Source organism: Saccopteryx leptura, chromosome 6, assembly GCF_036850995.1.
Source record: "Saccopteryx leptura isolate mSacLep1 chromosome 6, mSacLep1_pri_phased_curated, whole genome shotgun sequence".
NCBI lineage: Eukaryota > Metazoa > Chordata > Mammalia > Chiroptera > Emballonuridae > Saccopteryx > Saccopteryx leptura.
The window spans coordinates 124,249,337-124,268,275 of record NC_089508.1 but is presented as its reverse complement, the minus strand read 5'-3'; the positions used below and the strand labels follow the sequence as shown (position 1 = coordinate 124,268,275).

The 18,939-nt window shown below is 38.5% G+C and overlaps 1 protein-coding gene across 7 annotated transcripts in view; it reads right to left on the bottom strand.

Annotated features, from left to right (window-relative positions):
* Nucleotides 1-18,939, bottom strand: part of LRRC49 (leucine rich repeat containing 49) — a 182,496-nt gene that overhangs the window by 138,574 nt on the left and 24,983 nt on the right. For 6 of the 7 annotated variants that reach the window (XM_066342958.1, XM_066342960.1, XM_066342959.1 and 3 more), the window contains one exon: nucleotides 3,337-3,480. The exons of the other annotated variant lie outside the window; for it this stretch is intronic. In XM_066342958.1, the coding sequence (XP_066199055.1) occupies nucleotides 3,337-3,480 (144 nt within the window). The remainder of the gene's footprint in view (nucleotides 1-3,336; nucleotides 3,481-18,939) is intronic. 7 annotated transcript variants of the gene reach the window in all.

Below are 18,939 nucleotides of genomic sequence, written 5' to 3'. Positions count from 1 at the left end.
AAAACGTTGTGCGCAAAAGCAGGTCCCTTCTGATGAACCCTCCTGCTCTATGCTCCACGTTCAGGTCCATGTGCACATGACGCAGGTACACGGTGCTTGATGTGGCAAATCAGTGGATGTGTAATTAGAGGTCTGTCTACTCAACAACTATCCCTGGAATACCAACAAACCCAGGCCACCCCTACCCTGCCATGCACACACACATACCATGCACAGAGCAAGTGGCTGAGGACAACCTCAGGTGCAGGCTCAGGATCTGTTGTCTAAACAAAACAGAGTATCTGTCAAGGAAGGATGAAGGGTGTGAACACTTGATCTGTGGAGACGGTTAATAACTGCTACAGCACGACCAGAGGTGAAAAAAGAATGGCAGTTTCACCTGGCACCAAAGGTACTAACATCTTTCTACCCCAACAACACCCTTTCTTATGTTGGCAATTACAGAATAAGCCTGACTTTCCCTTTTACTCACTCAAAAGGGGAGCCAGCCAATGTGTGGGATTCCACAACTTCCACAAATCCAGTGATCATTCTAGGCAAAGGTGTTATGGCTAAAAGGACCTATTCAGCTTCACAAGAGACCTAGCTACCACTTAATATAATCTTCCTTTAAGATTTACCAGAAATTGCCTGACCAGGTGGTGGCGCAGTGGATAGAGCTTCGGACTGGGATACAGAGGACCCAGGTTCGAGACCCCAAGGTCGCCAGCTTGAGCGCAGGCTCATTAGATTTGAGCAAAGCTCACCAGCTTGGACCCAAGTCGCTGGCTCGAGTAAGGGGTTACTCGGTCTGCTGTAGCCCCAGGGTCAAGGTACATATGAGAAAGCAATCAATAAACAACTAAGGTGTCGCAACAAAAAACTAATGATTGGCCCTGGCCGGTTGGCTCAGCGGTAGAGCGTCGGCCTGGCGTGCGGGGGACCCGGGTTCGATTCCCGGCCAGGGCACATAGGAGAAGCGCCCATTTGCTTCTCCACCCCACCCCCTCCTTCCTCTCTGTCTCTCTCTTCCCCTCCCGCAGCCGAGGCTCCATTGGAGCAGAGATGGCCCGGGCGCTGGGGATGGCTCCTTGGCCTCTGCCCCAGGCGCTGGAGTGGCTCTGGTCACGGCAGAGCGACCCCCCGGAGGGACAGAGCATCGCCCCCTGGTGGGCAGAGCGTCGCCCCTGGTGGGCGTGCCAGGTGGATCCCGGTCGGGCGCATGCGGGAGTCTGTCTGACTGTCTCTCCCGTTTCCAGCTTCAGAGAAATACAAAAACAAACAAACAAACAAAAAAAAACTAATGATTGATGCTTCTCATCTCTCTCCGTTCCTGTCTCTCTGCCCCTATCTATCCCTCTCTCTCTGTAAAATAAATAAATAAATAAAAGTTAAAAAAAAAAAAGGAATTACCAGCCATTGAGAAAGAGCAAAAACAATGAAAGAAAACAAAACAAAACAAAAATAATTAGTATGATAACAGACTTTGGAGAAAAGAAGAGATAGTGAGGGGGGGAAAAAAAGAGACTCCTCAGATTTAAAAGCCTCTTGGTTCTTTTAGGAAAATAATTCTTTGAAAAAGAAAAAATAAGAGTTGGATAAAGTTTCTTATTTGTAATTTCCTATAAATTAATATTCATGACACCTATTATCATGACAATGATACCATATGCATGTTTTTAAGTTTTAGAAATTAATATATAATTTCCTTTTCCCTAAGATGTTTACTGCTGCCTCAGCTAAATCAATAATGATTAGATACAATATTCAATGAGTAACTCAGTAAGCAGTTTCCTGGATCTGCATAACGCACTTCCCAAGAGAAAGACAAAATGTAGACCAGAGTATGCGAGGGCCAACAGATTTCTATACCCTACTCTACCAAAATTTTTTGGATTCTAACCATAATCGATGTTATGAAGACAGATTACATCTAGCCTGAGCAGTTCCTAGAGACTCAGCAATGTAACAGATAAACTCAATTTGCTTATCTTTTAAAATAAACCATTTCCAATATTTAAATCCAATCTGAGGAGAACCAGACAGAATTTAGAGACTCTGGAGTAAATCCAGAAGGTTCTGAAATTATCCCAAGAAAATATGAGTATTACATGGCTCAGATCTTCTGGGAAAACTTCAAAAATGAAACCAGTCTGTATAATGAGGCCTACAGATAAGACATTATATGTCCTCTAGCTTTTTAATGTGTACTACATATGGTACACTTAATTATTTACAAAGGAACTCAATGTCTGAGAAAGTTGAGTTAGATTGTGCCTTTGAACGTGCTTAAATGATACCCAGAGAGAACCTAACAGTTTTTCCACTGCATGTAAACAAAGAACATTGTAAAATGTACAAAATGTCTGAGAAAGTTGAGTTAGATTGTGCCTTTGAACGTGCTTAAATGATACCCAGAGAGAACCTAACATAGTTTTTCCACTGCATGTAAACAAAGAACATTGTAAAATGTACAAACAATTATAAAAGAACAATGCTTTTATTAATCATTAGGAGTCTGCATGGACTGTATCATGTATGACATGATACAGTCCATATTTCTAGTGCTCTTCATATAAGCCCAATACTAAATACCTGAGTGTTAACTGTTAGTTGCTGAACTTGAGTAAAACTATAAATTGGACAAAGTTTATCCTAAGAGTTGTACACTTGCCTTCCTGTAGTTTTTCCCCCACAATTCTAACCTTATTCCTCTAGCTCACATGCCAGTTCTCTTCTATCTTTGTCTTTTTTCAGAGTCAATGAGCCAAAAAAGGACCCTAGAAACAATCTAGCCCAATGCCCTTATTTCAGAGAAAAGTAAACTAAGGCTTACCAGTTAAAGGGGTTTATTCAAGGTCACACAGGAAATGAGAGATGAAGTTAAGACCAGAACCAGGCCTCTGCTGCCCTATGCAATGGCTCTTCCACTATACCAACCTGCCTCTTTAGAAACTGCACAGGATATATTTATGCATGTCTTTAGAGCCCTAAACCTCCTAAGTTTTTCCCTCTTGATACAACAATTCATCAATTTGCAATCACTAATAATCTTCTTATTAATTTCATAACCATGACAAAACAGGAAAGGATTCAGTATTTATTTACACCAGCTGATCCATTTATTGATAATACTTCTATTCTGTTCCTAATTTTATGTTTATCTTTTAAAATGGAAAATACCTTAATACTTCCCAAATCAATAAAATATAAAGCTTAATAATTAAATCTACAATTTAAATTCAGAAAAAAAATTACCTTAGCTGCTTACTTTACATAAAGCAATACTGAAACATTTATTTCATTTCCTTAAAAGAAAAGTGAAGAATTGTGCATATATTTCATTTGAATACTCACCACCATAGTGATTTGATTGTGTCTCAGATTAAGTTCAGTCAGTGAATCCAGCCCATTAAGATTATCAATGTAACTTAAAAGGTTCCTAGCAAGGTTTAAAACTCTCAAATCACACAAATGATTGACATTTTCAATTTTGGTAATCTGTTAAAAATGAAGAAGAGATGATTAGCAGGCATAAATCTCAGATATGTCTGTCATAAAAACCCAAAATAAAATATATAGCCATTGCACTAAGGTACAAGTTTATATGAAGACATTTAAAAGTCTGTCTTTCATCTCAGTGACATCAGAGGAATGCTGGCATGAGAGATCCCCTTGGTCTCTCCCCCTGAAGTTTCCACAATTTGAATAGCTATAATTCAACAAAGGATGCCCTGCTCAATGCACAAACATGTCTGTGAGATCCGCACATTGAAACATCTAAGGGTAGACAAGTAGGAGTGAACCAGGAAAGCAAGAAGGGAGAAGAATTCACAGGAGTCACAGACGCAGCCCTGCAGCCCAAGTTCATTGTGGGGCTCAGCCCAGAGAGAAGAGGTATCAGGTTGCAAATGGCACTCCCTGCAGCCAGGAGGAGCAAAGAGAGTTAGTAGGTATTCCTACAGGAATGGGCAGTATGAAGTGTGGCTAAGCCCAGTGACCTGGGCAGGGACAAAGCACAGAGGTGCCGCGGCAGTTGTTTGGCCACAGAGCCTGGCCACTTTCCCTTAACCTCCCAGAGTAAGCTGCTACTCCTTACTCTTCCTGTTGGGTGCAGAGAACATTATCTGCAAACCTGAGAACTGGTACTACAGAAACACATTTTCCCTAAGGGAAGGGTGCACTCTGTGAGTAATCCCAGGCTTAGGAAGAGGCACAGGGGAATGCTAGAGGTTCACTGGTCACCATTGCTGGAAGGGCAAAACAACAAAGAAGGCAGACAGCTTCCCCCAAATCACCACACTCCAACACATCAAGGCTGCACAGTGAGTGGTATCTGACTATGGAGGGTCAGCACTGAAATTTCACAGATTTGGAGCCCCATCACTGTGGGGTTGGTCCCCTGGTACCTGGGCAACCAGGTCACAGGGGGGACACCCACCTTCCTAGAGAACACAAGGCATTTTCCACTACCCTATAGAGATCTGAAAAGCCAAAGCAATCCAAGAAAGCTAAAAAATACTTGTGACTCAGCACCACCTGCTGGAAAACAATAGAGTTCTTATCACATTTACTAGATGCCCAGAACAGAGAGGGAATCCATCAAATACCATGAAGCAGCTCAGAAATAAAATGAAAAATCTCCAGAAAATAAACTTAAAGACATAAAAATAGGTGAACTAAGTGACAAAGAATTTGATATCAGTTCTGAAAAACTCAATGAAATGCAAGAAAACAGATAGGCAGTTTATGAACTCAGATACCAAATAAATGACCAAAATGAGTACTTTGCCAAAGAGACTGAAACTTTAAAATAGTGATATTGAAAATAGAAATATAGAAATGACACCACAGAAGGAAAGAGAGAGACCCTTGAGAAAAAGAAAAAACTATGAAAACCATCTGACTCTATCAAAAAGACCTATATAAGAATAACAGGCATACCAGAAAAAGAAGAGAAGAAGAAGGGATAGAGAGCATATTCAAACAAATAGTTGACAAAACATCCCAAGCCTATCAAAAGACCTAGATCCTCATATCCAAGAAGCAAACAGAACACCTAATTACCTCAACCCAAAAAGGCCCTCTCCAAAGCACAGTGAATTAATATTGTCAAAATTAATGACAAAGAATTCTCAAGGCAGACAGGGAAAAGAAGAAAGTAACCTATAGAGAAAAACCTATTAGATTGTCACTGGATTTCTCAGCAGAAACTCTACAAGCTAGAAGAGAGTGGAACCAAATATTTAAGCTACTGAAAGAGAGAAATTACCAGACAAGAATAATGTATCCAGCAAAGTTATCTTTTAAATATGAAACAGAAATAAAGACTTTTCCAAATGTGCAGAAGCTGAGAGAATTTATCACCAGAAGACCTCTATTGCAGGAAATACTAAGGGGGTTATTCTACCTGAAACAAAGAACAAAAGATCACAAAACTATGAGTAAGATCACCAACAACCTTACAGCATAAATAGGGATAATTTGTGGCAACAATAACGTAAAAGAGGAGTGTGTAAAGGTCTGAATTTGTAAAGCAGGATGGAGATCAGATGCATTCAAAAAAAAAAGGACTACTGTATATAAGAAACTTTCTTTTTCTTAAACCTAATGGTAACCACACACACACAAAACAAAACTTAGACATGAAACTTTAAAAAGGAGGAAATAGAAACACAAAAGAAAAGAATCAATGGAAGCACAGAGCTACCAAAAAACAAAAGATGAAAGGACTATAGAAAACCCTCATATATCAATAATTGCCCTAGGCCCTGGCCGGTTGGCTCAGAGGTAGAGCGTCGGCCTGGCATGCGGGGGACCCGGGTTCGATTTCCGGCCAGGGCACATAGGAGAAGCGCCCATTTGCTTCTCCACCCCCCCCTTCCTTCCTCTCTGTCTCTCTCTTCCCCTCTCGCAGCCAAGGCTCCATTGAAGCAAAGATGGCCCGGGCGCTGGGGATGGCTCCTTGGCCTCTTCCCCAGGCGTTAGAGTGGCTCTGGTCGCGGCAGAGCAACGCCCTGGAGGGGCAGAGCATCGCCCCCTGGTGGGCAGAGTGTCGCCCCTGGTGGGCGTGCCGGGTGGATCCCGGTCGGGCGCATGCGGGAGTCTGTCTGACTGTCTCTCCCCGTTTCCAGCTTCAGAAAAATACAAAAAAAAAAAAAAAATAATAATAATAATAATTGCCCTAATTGTGAATGAGTTAAATTCCCCAATAAAAAGACAAAGAGTAGCAGATTGGATCAAAAAACAAAACCCAACCATATGCTGACATCAGGAGACACATCAAAGCTGCAAAGACAAAGACAGTCTCAATATGAAAGAATGCAAAATGATTCTCTTAGTAAATAGCATCCACAGAAAAGCAGGTGTAGCCATACTAATATCTGACAAAATAGATTTCAATAACAACAGAGACAAGAGAAAACATTGGAAATTTTATTATGATAAAAGAGACACTGCATCAAGAAGACATAACACTTCATATATATATGCACCCTATCAGGAAGCACTGAAATATATAAAGCAACTACTAACAGAACAAGAGGCCAATACAGACAAAAACACAAACACAGTTCCAGACCTTAACACTTGATTGATAGTCTAGATCAATCATCCAAACAGAATATCAATAAAGATAAATCAAATGGGTATAACTGCAATCCAGAGTCTTTTATCCCAGATATCAGATTATACATTTTTCTCCAGTGTTCATGAAACATTCTCAAGGATACACCATATGTAGAACCACAAAATCTAACAAGACTGAAATCATACCAAGCATATTCTCTGACCACAGTGTTTTGAAATTAGAAACAAAATACAAAGAGGAAGTAAAAAAACCCATAAATATGTGGAGATTAGACAATATACTACTAAAAAGTGACTGGGTCAAAGAAGGAATAAAAGTTAAGATAGAAAATATATAGAAACAAATGAGAATGATGATATGACATATCAAAACTTCTGGGATGCTGCAAAAGCAGTAATAAGAGAGAAGTTCATATCATTACAGGCCTAGCTCAAGAAACAAGAAAAATCCCAAGTAAACAATCTAACATTACATTTTAAGAACTAGTAAAAGAACAACAAAGGCAATCCAAAATCAGCAGAAAAAAAGGAAATAAAAATTAGAGTAGAATTGAATGAAATAGAAAACAAAAATAAATAAATGAAAAGTTTTTTATTTGAAAAGATTCATAAAATTGACAAACTCCTCACTACTCACCAAGAAAAACAGAGAAAAAACTCATATAAACAAAATCAGAAATGAAAAAGTACCACAGACGTCACAGAAATACAAAGGATCATACAAGATTACCATGAAAGACTATATGCCAACAGAATGAATAACCAAGAAGTAGATAAATTCCTAGAAATATATAACTTTCCTAGATTCAATCATGATGAATTGGAAAATCTAAACAGACTGAACAACAGTGAGGAAATTAAAACAACCATCAAAAACCTCCCCCAAGCTTTACCAGGCAGTGGCGCAGTGGATAGAGCATCAAACTGGGATGCAAAGGACCCAGTTTCAAAACCTTGAGGTCACTGACTTTAGTTCGGGCTCACCAGCTTGAGCACGGGGTCGATGGGTTGAGTGTGGAACCACAGACATGACCCCATGGTCACCGGCTTGAGCCCAAAGGTCACTGGCTTGAAGCCCAAGGTCACTGACTTCAGCCCAAAGGTTGCTCGCTTGAGCAAGGGGTCACTCGTTCTTCTGTAGCCCCACAGTCAAGGCACATGTGAGAATACAATCAATGAACTAACGGGCCACAACGAAGAACTGATGCTTCTTATCTTTCTCCCTTCCTGTCTGTCCTTATCTCTCTCTCTCTCTCTCTGTCTGTCACACACACACACACACAAAAACAAACAAAAAAACAAACAAAAAAACCTCCCCCAAAATAAAAGGCCAGGACCAGATGGCTTCCCTAGTGAATTCTACCAAACATTCAAAGAAGATCTGAGATCTATCCTTTTCAATCTCTTCCAAAAAACTGAAGAGGCAATATTTCCTAAGTGATTTTATGAGGACAACATAACCCTGGTACTAAAACCTGGCAACGACAACACACAAAAGAAAAACTACAGATCAATATAAAATTCTAAACAAAATACTAGAAAATTGAATATAACAATACTTAAAAAATAATAAATCATGATCAATTGGGGTTCAACATATGCACATCAATCAATTTAATACACCAAATTAACAAAGGATAAAAAGCGTATGATTTTATCAATAGATGGAGAAAAAGCATTTGATAAAATATAACATCCATTTATGATTAAAATACTCAAAATAGGTACAGAGGAAAGTACCATAACAATAAATAAATGCCATATATGACAATCCCTCAGCTAATATCATACTCAGTGATGAAAAACTGAAAGCTTTTCCTTTAAATCAGGAACAAGACAAGGATGCCCACTCTCACCACTCTTACTCAACATAGTTTTTGAATTCTTAACCAGAGAAATCGGGCAAGAGAAAGAAATAAAAGGCATTGAGATTGATAATGAAGAACTAAAAGTGTCACTTTTTGCAGATGACATGTTTTTTACGTAAAAAACCCTAAATACAATTAGAAGCAGTAAACAAATACAGTAAAGTTGCAGGATGCAAAAATCAATATACAAAAATCCACTGCATTCTTAATAAAATTTCAGGAAATAAAAAAAATTGTTGCAATTAATAAAAAAATCCTAGAAATAGACCTGAAGATGGTAGCGGAGTAGGCAGACGCACAGACTCCCAGCTCACACCACCGAACTGGATTATAAACTAATTTATGAACAATCAGCGTGAAAAACCAAATCTGAACTACAATAACAGCTTTCAAAAACCAAGGAGCAAAGAAGAAGCCACAACAAACCTGGTAGGGAGCGCCTGAATTTCCCCAGCTTACAGGAACAGGGGGGTAAGTGAGGCCGGGCTCTCACTGCAAGGAAAAGAGCAGTAAATACACAGCCACTTGCCTGGCAACCAGGAAACGAGGTGCATTGAAAGGGCCCGCTTGTCTTCCAAAAAGAAAGGAGAGAGAGAGAGACAGATGGTGAGGGGGAGAGGAATACAGGTGATGACATGAAAACCTGACTCATTCTGTGCTGGAGGGAGCCGTTACTGGGGGAGGGGCTGATCCTTCCACAAATCAAAATACAAAACTATTTCCAGGTCACAGAGATACAGACATCTCTCCAGTGCCAAACAGTGCAACAAGACAAAGTTGAAAACAAGAAGTAGGGAGGAGGGGCAGTAACTCAGGTCTCCATGGAGATCTGAGATACATCTCCCCGTACTGAAGCTGAGAAAGCAACCCACCCCCAGAGAAATTAACTGGCAGAAGAGGACTTCAGAGCCTGAAGTCACACCCACCGCATTCCTGGATACACTTTCAAATAAGCCCCTTGCTGAGATCAGCAAAGAAGACAATCACCTGTTTAGAAAACAAACAAATCAAGAATTCAAAGCAGCCCAAATCTGAAAGTGGATTACAAATAATAGCTGATGCCAACCCAAGAAGACGTAGAAACAACACAAGTGAAAACTGAAGGCAGACAACACCAAGCCTAGACTCAACCAGTTCTACAAAGAAAACACCCAGACATGCAGACACAATGAGAAGACAAAGAAGTGAAATCCAAATGAAACCACAAGAGAAGCCTTCAGGAGATGAACTGAGTGATATGGAAATAATCAAACTTTCAGATGCAGAGTTTAAAATAATGATTGTAAGGATGCGTAGAGATCTTAGAATAACAATGGATGGTCAGCACAAACACCTAAATAAAGAAATAGCCCCTGGCTGGTTGGCTCAGTGGTAGAGCGTCAGCCTGGCGTGCAGAAGTCCCGGGTTCGATTCCCGGCCAGGGCACACAGGAGAAGCGCCCATCTGCTTCTCCACCCCTCCCCCTTTCCTTCCTCTCTGTCTCTCTATTCCCCTCCCGCAGCGAGGCTCCATTGGAGCAAAGATGGCCCGGGCGCTGGGGATAGCTCCTTGGCCTCTGCCCCAGGCGCTAGAGTGGCTCTGGTCGTAACAGAGCGACGCCCCGGAGGGGCAGAGCATTAACCCCTGGTGGGCAGAGCGTCGCCCCCTGGTGGGCGTGCCGGGTGGATCCCAGTCGGGCGCATGCGGGAGTCTGTCTGTCTTTCCCTGTTTCCAGCTTCAGAAAAATACCAAAAAAAAAAAAAAAGAAATAGAAAGTATAAAAAAAGGATATTGAAATATTAAAAAAGAATCAATCGGAGATGACAAATACAATATCAGAAATGAAGACCACAATGGAAGGAATTAAAAACAGGATGGATAGAGCTGAGGATCGAATCAGCGAATTGGAGGACAACTGGAATGAAGGCATGAAAGCAGAGAAGAAGAAAAAAAAGAGATGAAAAAAGTCTGAGGAAACTCTTAGAGAGCTCTGTGACAACATAAAGAGAAATAACATCCACATCATAGGGGTTCCTGAAGAAGAAGAGAAAGAACAAGGGATAGAGGCTTTGTTCAATCATATCATAACTGAAAACTTCCCTAAATTAATGCAGGAGAAACTCTCACAAATTCAAGAAGCACAGAGAAATCCACTAAAAAGAAACCCAAAGAAACCTACACCAAGACACATCATAATTAAAATACCAAAGCTAAGTGATAAAAAGAAAATATTAAAAGCTGTGAGAGAAAAAAAGGCTATCACCTACAAAGAAGCCCCCATAAGAATGACATCAGATTTCTCAACAGAAACACTTGAAGCCAGAAGGGAATGGCAAGAAATATTCAAAATAATGCAGAACAAGAACCTACAACCAAGACTACTTTATCCAGCAAGGCTATCATTTAAAATTAAAGGAGATATCTCAATATGATAAAGGCCATATATAATAAACCATCAGCCAACATCATATTAAATGGCATGAAACTGAGGACTTTCCACCTTAAATCAGGAACAAGACAGGGTTGTCCACTCTCTCTACTCTTATTTAACGTGGTGCTAGAAGTTCTGGCCAGAGCAATCAGACAAAACAAAGAAATAAAAGGCATCCATATCAGAAAAGAAGAAGTAAAGATATCACTTTTTGCAGATGATATGATCCTATACATCGAAAACCCCAAAGACTCCACAAAAAGATTACTAGAAACAATAAACCAATACAGTAAGGTCGCAGGATACAAAATTAACATACAAAAGTCCATAGCCTTTCTATATAACAACAATGAAATATTAGAAAACGAACTCAAAAAAATAATCCCCTTCACGATTGCAACAACAACAAAAAAATACCTAGGAATAAACATAACAAAGAATGTAAAGGACCTATATAACGAAAACTACAAAGCATTGTTAAGAGAAATAGAAAAAGACACAATGAGATGGAAAAATATTCCTTGTTCTTGGATAGGAAGAATAAATATAATTAAAATGGCCATATTACCCAAAGCAATTTATAAATTTAATGCAATTCCCATCAAAATTCCTATGACATTTTTTAAAGAAATGGAACAAAAAATCATCAGATTTATATGGAACTATAAAAAACCCGGAATAGCCAAAGCAATCCTAACAAAAAAGAATGAAGCTGGGGGCATTACAATACTTGACTTCAAACTATATTATACGGACACGACAATCAAAACAGCATGGTATTGGCAGAAAAATAGACACTCAGACAATGGGACAGAATAGAAAGCCCAGAAATAAAACCACATATATATGGTCAAATAATTTTTGATAAAGGGGCCAAGAACACACAATGGAGAAAAGAAAGCCTCTTCAACAAATGGTGTTGGGAAAACTGGAAAGCCACATGCAAAAGAATGAAACTCGACTACAGCTTGTCCCCGTGTACTAAAATTAATTCAAAATGGATCAAAGACCTAAATATAAGACCTGAAACAATTAAGTACATAGGTACTAAACTCATGGACCTGGGTTTTAAAGAGCATTTTATGAACTTGACTCCACAGGCAAGAGAAGTGAAGGCAAAGATAAATGAATGGGACTACATCAGAATAAAAAGTTTTTGCTGAGCAAGAGAAACTGACATCAAAATAAACAGACAGCCAACTACATGGGAAATGTTATTTTCAAACAACAGCTCAGATAAGGGCCTAATATCCAAAATATACAAAGAACTCATAAAACTCAACAACAAACAAACAAACAATCCAATAAAAAAATGGGAAGAGGACATGAACAGACACTTCTCCCAGGAAGAAATACAAATGGCCAACAGATATATGAAAAGATGCTCATCTTCATTAGTTATTAGAGAAATGCAAATCAAAACTACAATGAGAAACCACCTCACCCCTATTAGATTAGCTATTATCAACAAGACAGGTATTAGCAAGTGTTGGAGAGGCTGCGGAGAAAAGGGAACTCTCATCCACTGTTGGTGGGACTGTAAAGTAGTACAACCATTATGGAGGAAAGTATGGTGGTTCCTCAAAAAACTGAAAGTAGAACTACCTTATGACCCAGCAATCCCTCTACTGGGTATATACCCCAAAACCTCAGAAACATGGATACGTAAAGACACACGTAGCCCCATGTTCATTGCAGCACTGTTCACAGTGGCCAAGACATGGAAACAACCAAAAAGCCCTTCAATAGATGACTGGATAAAGAAGATGTGGCACATATACACTATGGAATACTACTCGGTCATAAGAAATGATGACTTCGGATCATTTACAACAAAATGGTGGGATCTTGATAACATTATATGGAGTGAAATAAGTAAATCAGAAAAAACCAAGAACTACATGATTCCATACATTGTTGGAACATAAAAACTAGACTAAGAGACATGGACAAGAGTGTGGTGGTTACCAGGGATGGGGGGAGGGAGGACATAGCAGGGAAGGAGGGAGAGGCTTAGGGGGAGGGAGAGGGGCACAAAAAAAACTAGATAGAAGGTGACGGAGGACAATCTGACTTTGGGTGATGGGTATGCAACATAATTGAATGACAAGATAACCTAGACATGTTTTCTTTGAATATATGTACCCTGATTTATTAATGTCACTTCATTAACATTAATAAAAATTTATTTAAATAAAAAAAAAAGATGAATGAGATTCAAATAGCAAAAATACCAATAAAAACCTAGAAAATAGAAAAAAAAATTAAAGGAGAAATAAAAAGTTTCCCAGACCAAAAAAAAAATTAGAAATTCATTACGACCAAACCAATGCTGCAGGAAATGTTAAGGGGCATGGTGCAAACAGATCAAAGTGGGAAAAGAATATAGCAAAAGAGGAATACAGCTTTAAAGCATAAAATGGCAATAAACAACTGCATATCAATAATAACCTTAATGTAAATGGATTAAATGATCCAATCAAAAGACATAGGGTAGCTGCATGGATAAGAAAACAGGACCTGTACATATGCTGTCTACAAGAGACACACCTTAGAATAGCGGTTCTCAACCTGTGGGTCGCGACCCCGCGGGGATCGAATGACCAAAACACAGGGGTTGCGTTTTGGTTGTTCGATCCCCACGGGGGTCGCGACCCACAGGTTGAGAACCACTGCCTTAGAACAAAAAATGCACATAGGTTGAAGGTAAAAGGATGAAAAAATAACATTACATGCAAATGGAAATGAAAAAAAAGCTGGGGTAGCAATGCTTATATCAGACAAAATGGACTTTAAAACAAAGAATATTAAGAGATAAAGAAGGCCACTACAGAATGATAAAGGGAGCAATCCAACAGGAAGATATAACTATTATAAATATCTACACACCTAATATAAGAGAACCTAAATATATAAAGCAGACCTTGATGAATATAAAGAGCGAGATCAACAGCAACACTTTAATAGTAGGGGATTTCAATACCCCACTAACATCACTAGATAGATCCTCAAGAAAGAAAATTAACAAAGAAACAGCAGACTTAAAGGACACACTAGATCAACTCGATTTAATAAATATCTTCAGAACCTTTCACCCTAAAGCAGCAGAATATACATTCTTTTCAAGTGCTCATGGTACATTCTCTAGGATAGACCACATGTTAGGGCACAAAAGTGGTCTCAACAAATTTAAGAATATTGAAATCATATCAAGCACTTTCTCTAATCACAATGGCATGAAACTAGAAATCAACCACAACAGAAAAGCTCAACAATTCTCAAACACATGGACACTAAATAGCAGGTTGTTAAATAACGAATGGATCAAGAATGAGATCAAAGAAGAAATAAAAAAATTCCTAAAAACGAATGATAATGAGCATACAACAACTCAAAATTAATGGGACACAGCAAAAGGAGTACTGAGAGGGAAGTTCATAGCACTACAGGCACACTTTAAGAAGCTAGAAAAAGCTCAAATAAATAACTTAACCCTGCATCTAAAAGAACTAGAAAAAGAACAGCAAGTAAAGCCCAAATGTAGTAGAAGAAAGGAAATAATAAAGATCAGAGCAGAAATAAATGACATAGAGACTAAAAAAACAATACAGAGGATCAATGAAACTAGGAACTGGTTTTTTGAAAAGGTAAAGAAGATTGATGAACCTTTAACTAGACTCACCAAGAAAAAGAGAGAGAGGACTCAAATAAATAAAATTAGAAATGAGAGGGGAGAAATAACAACTGACACAACAGAAATACAAAGGATTGTAAGAAAATACTATGAAGAACTGTATGCCAAAAAACTAGACAACCTAGATGAAATGGACAAATTCCTTGAAACATACAATCTTCCAAAAATCAATCTGGAAGAATCAGAAAACCTAAACAGACCCATTACACCAAACGAGATCAAAACAGTTATCAAAAAACTCCCAACAAAGAAAAGTCCTGGGCCAGATGGCTTCATAAGTGAATTCTACCAACTATTCAAAGAAGAACTAACTGCTATCCTTCTCAAGCTATTCCAAAAAATTCAAGAGGAAGGAAGACTTCCAAGTTCCTTTTATGAGGCGAGCATAATCCTGATTTCAGAACCAGGCAAAGACAACACAAAAAAAGAAAATTATAGGAAATTATAGAAATTATAGAAAATTATCCCTGATGAATATAGATGCTAAAATCCTCAACAAAATATTAGCAAACTGGATCCACTAATATATGGAAAAATCATACACCATGATCAAGTGGGATTTATTCTGGGGAGGCAAGGCTGGTAAAATATTTGCAAATCTATCAATGTTATTCATCACATAAACAAAAGGATGGAGAAAAACCACATGATAATTTCAATAGATGCAGAAAAAGCATTTGATAAAATCCAGCACCCATTCATGATCAAAACTCTCAACAAAGTGGGAATACAGGAAACATACCTCAACATGATAAAAGCCATCTATGACAAACCCACAGCCAACATCATACTCAATAGGCAAAAATTAAAAGCAATCCCCTTAAGTGCAGGAACAAGGCAGGGGTGCCCCCTTTCACCACTCTTATTCAACATAGTCCTGGAAGTCCTAGCCACAGCAATCAGACAAGAAGAAGAAATAAAAGGCATTCAAGTTGGAAAAGAAGAAGTAAAGCTATCATTATTTGCAGATGATATATTATATATAGAAAATCCTAAAGTCTCAGTCAAAAAACTACTAGACCTGGTAAATGAATTCAACAAAGTGGCAGGATATAAAATTAATACTCAGAAATCAGAGGCATTTTTATACACCAACAATGAACCATCAGAAAGAGAAATTAAGGAAACAATCCCCTTCACTATTACAACCAGGAGTACATTTAACCAAGGAGACTAAAGACTTGTACTAGGATAATTATAAAATATTGATAAAAGAAATCAAGGAAGATACAAACAAGTGGAAGCATATATCGTGCTCATGGGTAGGAAGAATAAACATCATTAAAATGTCTGTATTACCCAAAGTAATTTACAAATTCAATGCAATACCAATGACATACTTTAAAGATATAGAACACATATTCCAAAAATTTATATGGAACCAAAAGAGAACACGAATAGCCTCAGCAATCTTAAAAAAGAAGAATAAAGGGGGAGGTATCACACTTCCTGATATCAAGCTATACTACAAGGCCATTATACTCAGAACAGCCTAGTACTGGCATAAGAGCAGGCACATAGATCAATGGAACAGAACGGAGAACCCAGAAATAAACCCACAGCTCTATGGACAACTGATATTGGACAAAGGAGGTAAGGGCATACAATGGAGTAATGACAGCCTCTTTAATAAATGGTGTTGGGAAAATTGGACAGCAACCTGCAAAAAAATGAAACTAGACCACCAACTTACACCATTCACAAAAATAAACTCAAAATGGATAAAAGATTTAAATGTAAGGCGTGAAACCAGAAGCATCTTAGAAGAAAACATAGGCAGTAAGCTCTCCGACATCTCTTGCAGCGATATATTTGCTGATTTATCTCCACTGGCAAGGGAAATAAAAGACAGGATAAACAAATGGGACTATATCAAACTAAAAAGCTTTTGCACAGCCAAAGACAATAAGAACAGAATAAAAAGACAAACTACACAATGGGAGAACATATTTGACAGTACGTCTGATAAGGGGTTAATAACCAAAATTTATAAAGAACTTGTAAATCTCAACATCAGAAAGACAAACAATCCAATCAAAAAATGGGCAAAAGAAATGAATAGACACTTCTCCAAAGAGGATATACAGATGGCCAACAGGCATATGAAAAAATGCTCAACATCACTAATCATTAGAGAAATGCAAATTAAAACCACAATGAGATATCACCTCACACTGATCAGAATGGCGCTCATCAACAAAACAACACAGAATAAGTGCTGGCGAGGATGTGGAGAAAAGGGAACCCTCCTGCATTGCTGGTGGGAATGCAGACTGGTGCAGCCTCTGTGGAAAACAGTATGGAGATTCCTCAAAAAATTGAAAATCAAACTGCCTTTTGACCCAGCCATCCCACTTTTAGGAATATACCCAAAGAACACCATAGAACGGTTCCAGAAGAAGAAATGGACCCCCCTGTTTATAGCAGCATTGTTCACAATAGCGAAGATCTGGAAACAGCCCAAGTGTCCGTCAGAGGACGAGTGGATTAAAAAGCTTTGGTATATATATACTATGGAATACTACTCAGCCATAAGAAATGATGACATCGGATCATTTACAATAACATGGATGGACCATGATAACATTATATGGAGTGAAATAAGTAAATCAGAAAAAACTAAGAACTATATGAACCCATGCATAGATGGGACATAAAAATGAGACTCAGAGACATGGACAAGAATGTGATGGTAACAGGGAGTGGGGTAGAGGGGTGGGGAGGGGGCGAGGAAGGAGAGAGAGGGAGTAGGGGGAGGGTAGGGGGCACAAAGAAAACCAGATAGAAGGTGCCAGAAGACAATTTGACTTTGGGTGAGGGGTATGCAGCATAATCAAAGGTCAAAATAATCTGGAGATGTTTTCTCGGAACATATGTATGTACCTTGATTTATCAATGTCACTGCATTAAAATTAATATAAATAAGATTTAAAAATCCTAGAAATAGAGTTAACAAAGAATATGAATAGCCTACATACTGAAAACTACAAAGCATTATTGAAAGAGATTCAAAAAGACACAATGAAATGAAAAGATGTTCTGTGTTCATGGGTTGGAAGAACAAACAGTTAAAATGGCCATATTACCCAAAGCCATATACACATTTAATGTAATTTCCATCAAAGTCCCAATGTCATTTTTTAAAAAAAGGAAAAAAATAATCATCAGAATTTTATGGAACCGCAAAGTATTCTGAATAGCCATAGCAATCCTAAAATCAAAAACAAACAAACAAAAACAGAAAAGAACAAAGTTGGAGGTATCACTCCACCTCACTTTAAATTATGTTACAGAGCAACAATAATCAAAACAGCATGGTATTGGCAGAAAAACACACAGAGACCAATAGAACAGAACTGGGAAACCAGAAATAAAACCACACCTATATGGACAAATATTTTTGACAAAATAGCCAAAGAGATACAATGGAGAAAAGGATACCTCTTCAACAATTGTGCTGGGGCCTGACCAGGCAGAGGCGCAGTGGATAGAGCTTTGGACTGGGACATGGAGAACCCAGGTTTGAAACCCCAAGGTTGCCAGTTTGAGTGTGGCTCATCTGGTTTGAGCAAGTCTCACCAGCTTGAGCCAAAGGTTCCTGGCTTGAGCAAGGGGTCACTTGATGTGCTGTAGGCCCCGGTCAAGGCACATATGAGAAAGCAATCAATGAACAACTAAAGCGCCACAACAAAGAATTGATGCTTCTCATCTGTTTGTCTGTCCCTACTTGTCCCTCATTCTGTCTCTGTCACACACACACACACACACACACACACACACACACACACACACAAAATGGTGCTGGGAAAATTGGATAGCCACATGCAAAAGCACAAAACACTAAAACCAGACTGCAGTTTGTTCCCATGTACAAAAATTAATTTAAAATAAGTTCAAAGACCTAAATATAAGATCTGAATTAAATTACATAGAAGAAAACATAGGTTCTAAAGTTAGAGAAGATTTTATGAATTTGACCCCAAAGGCAAGGGTAGTAAAGGCAAAAATAAATGAATTGGACTGTATCAAAATAAAGCTTTTGCACAGCAAAAGAAACTGCCAACAAAACATAAAGGCAACCAATAAATGGGAGAAGGTATTTGTAAACAACAGCTTTGATAAGGGGTTAATATTCAAAATATATAAAGAACTTACACAACTCAATACCAAACAAACAAACCAGCTTAAAAATTGGGCAGAGGACCTAGACACTTCTTCCAAGAAGACATACAAATAGTCCACAGATATTATATATGAAAAGATGCTCATCTTGCTAGCTCTTAGGGAAATGCAAATCAAAACTATAATGAGATACCACCTCACACCTGTTAGACTAGCTATTGTCAACAAGACAGGTGATAACAAGTGTTGGAGAGGCTGTGGAGAAAAAGGAACCCTCA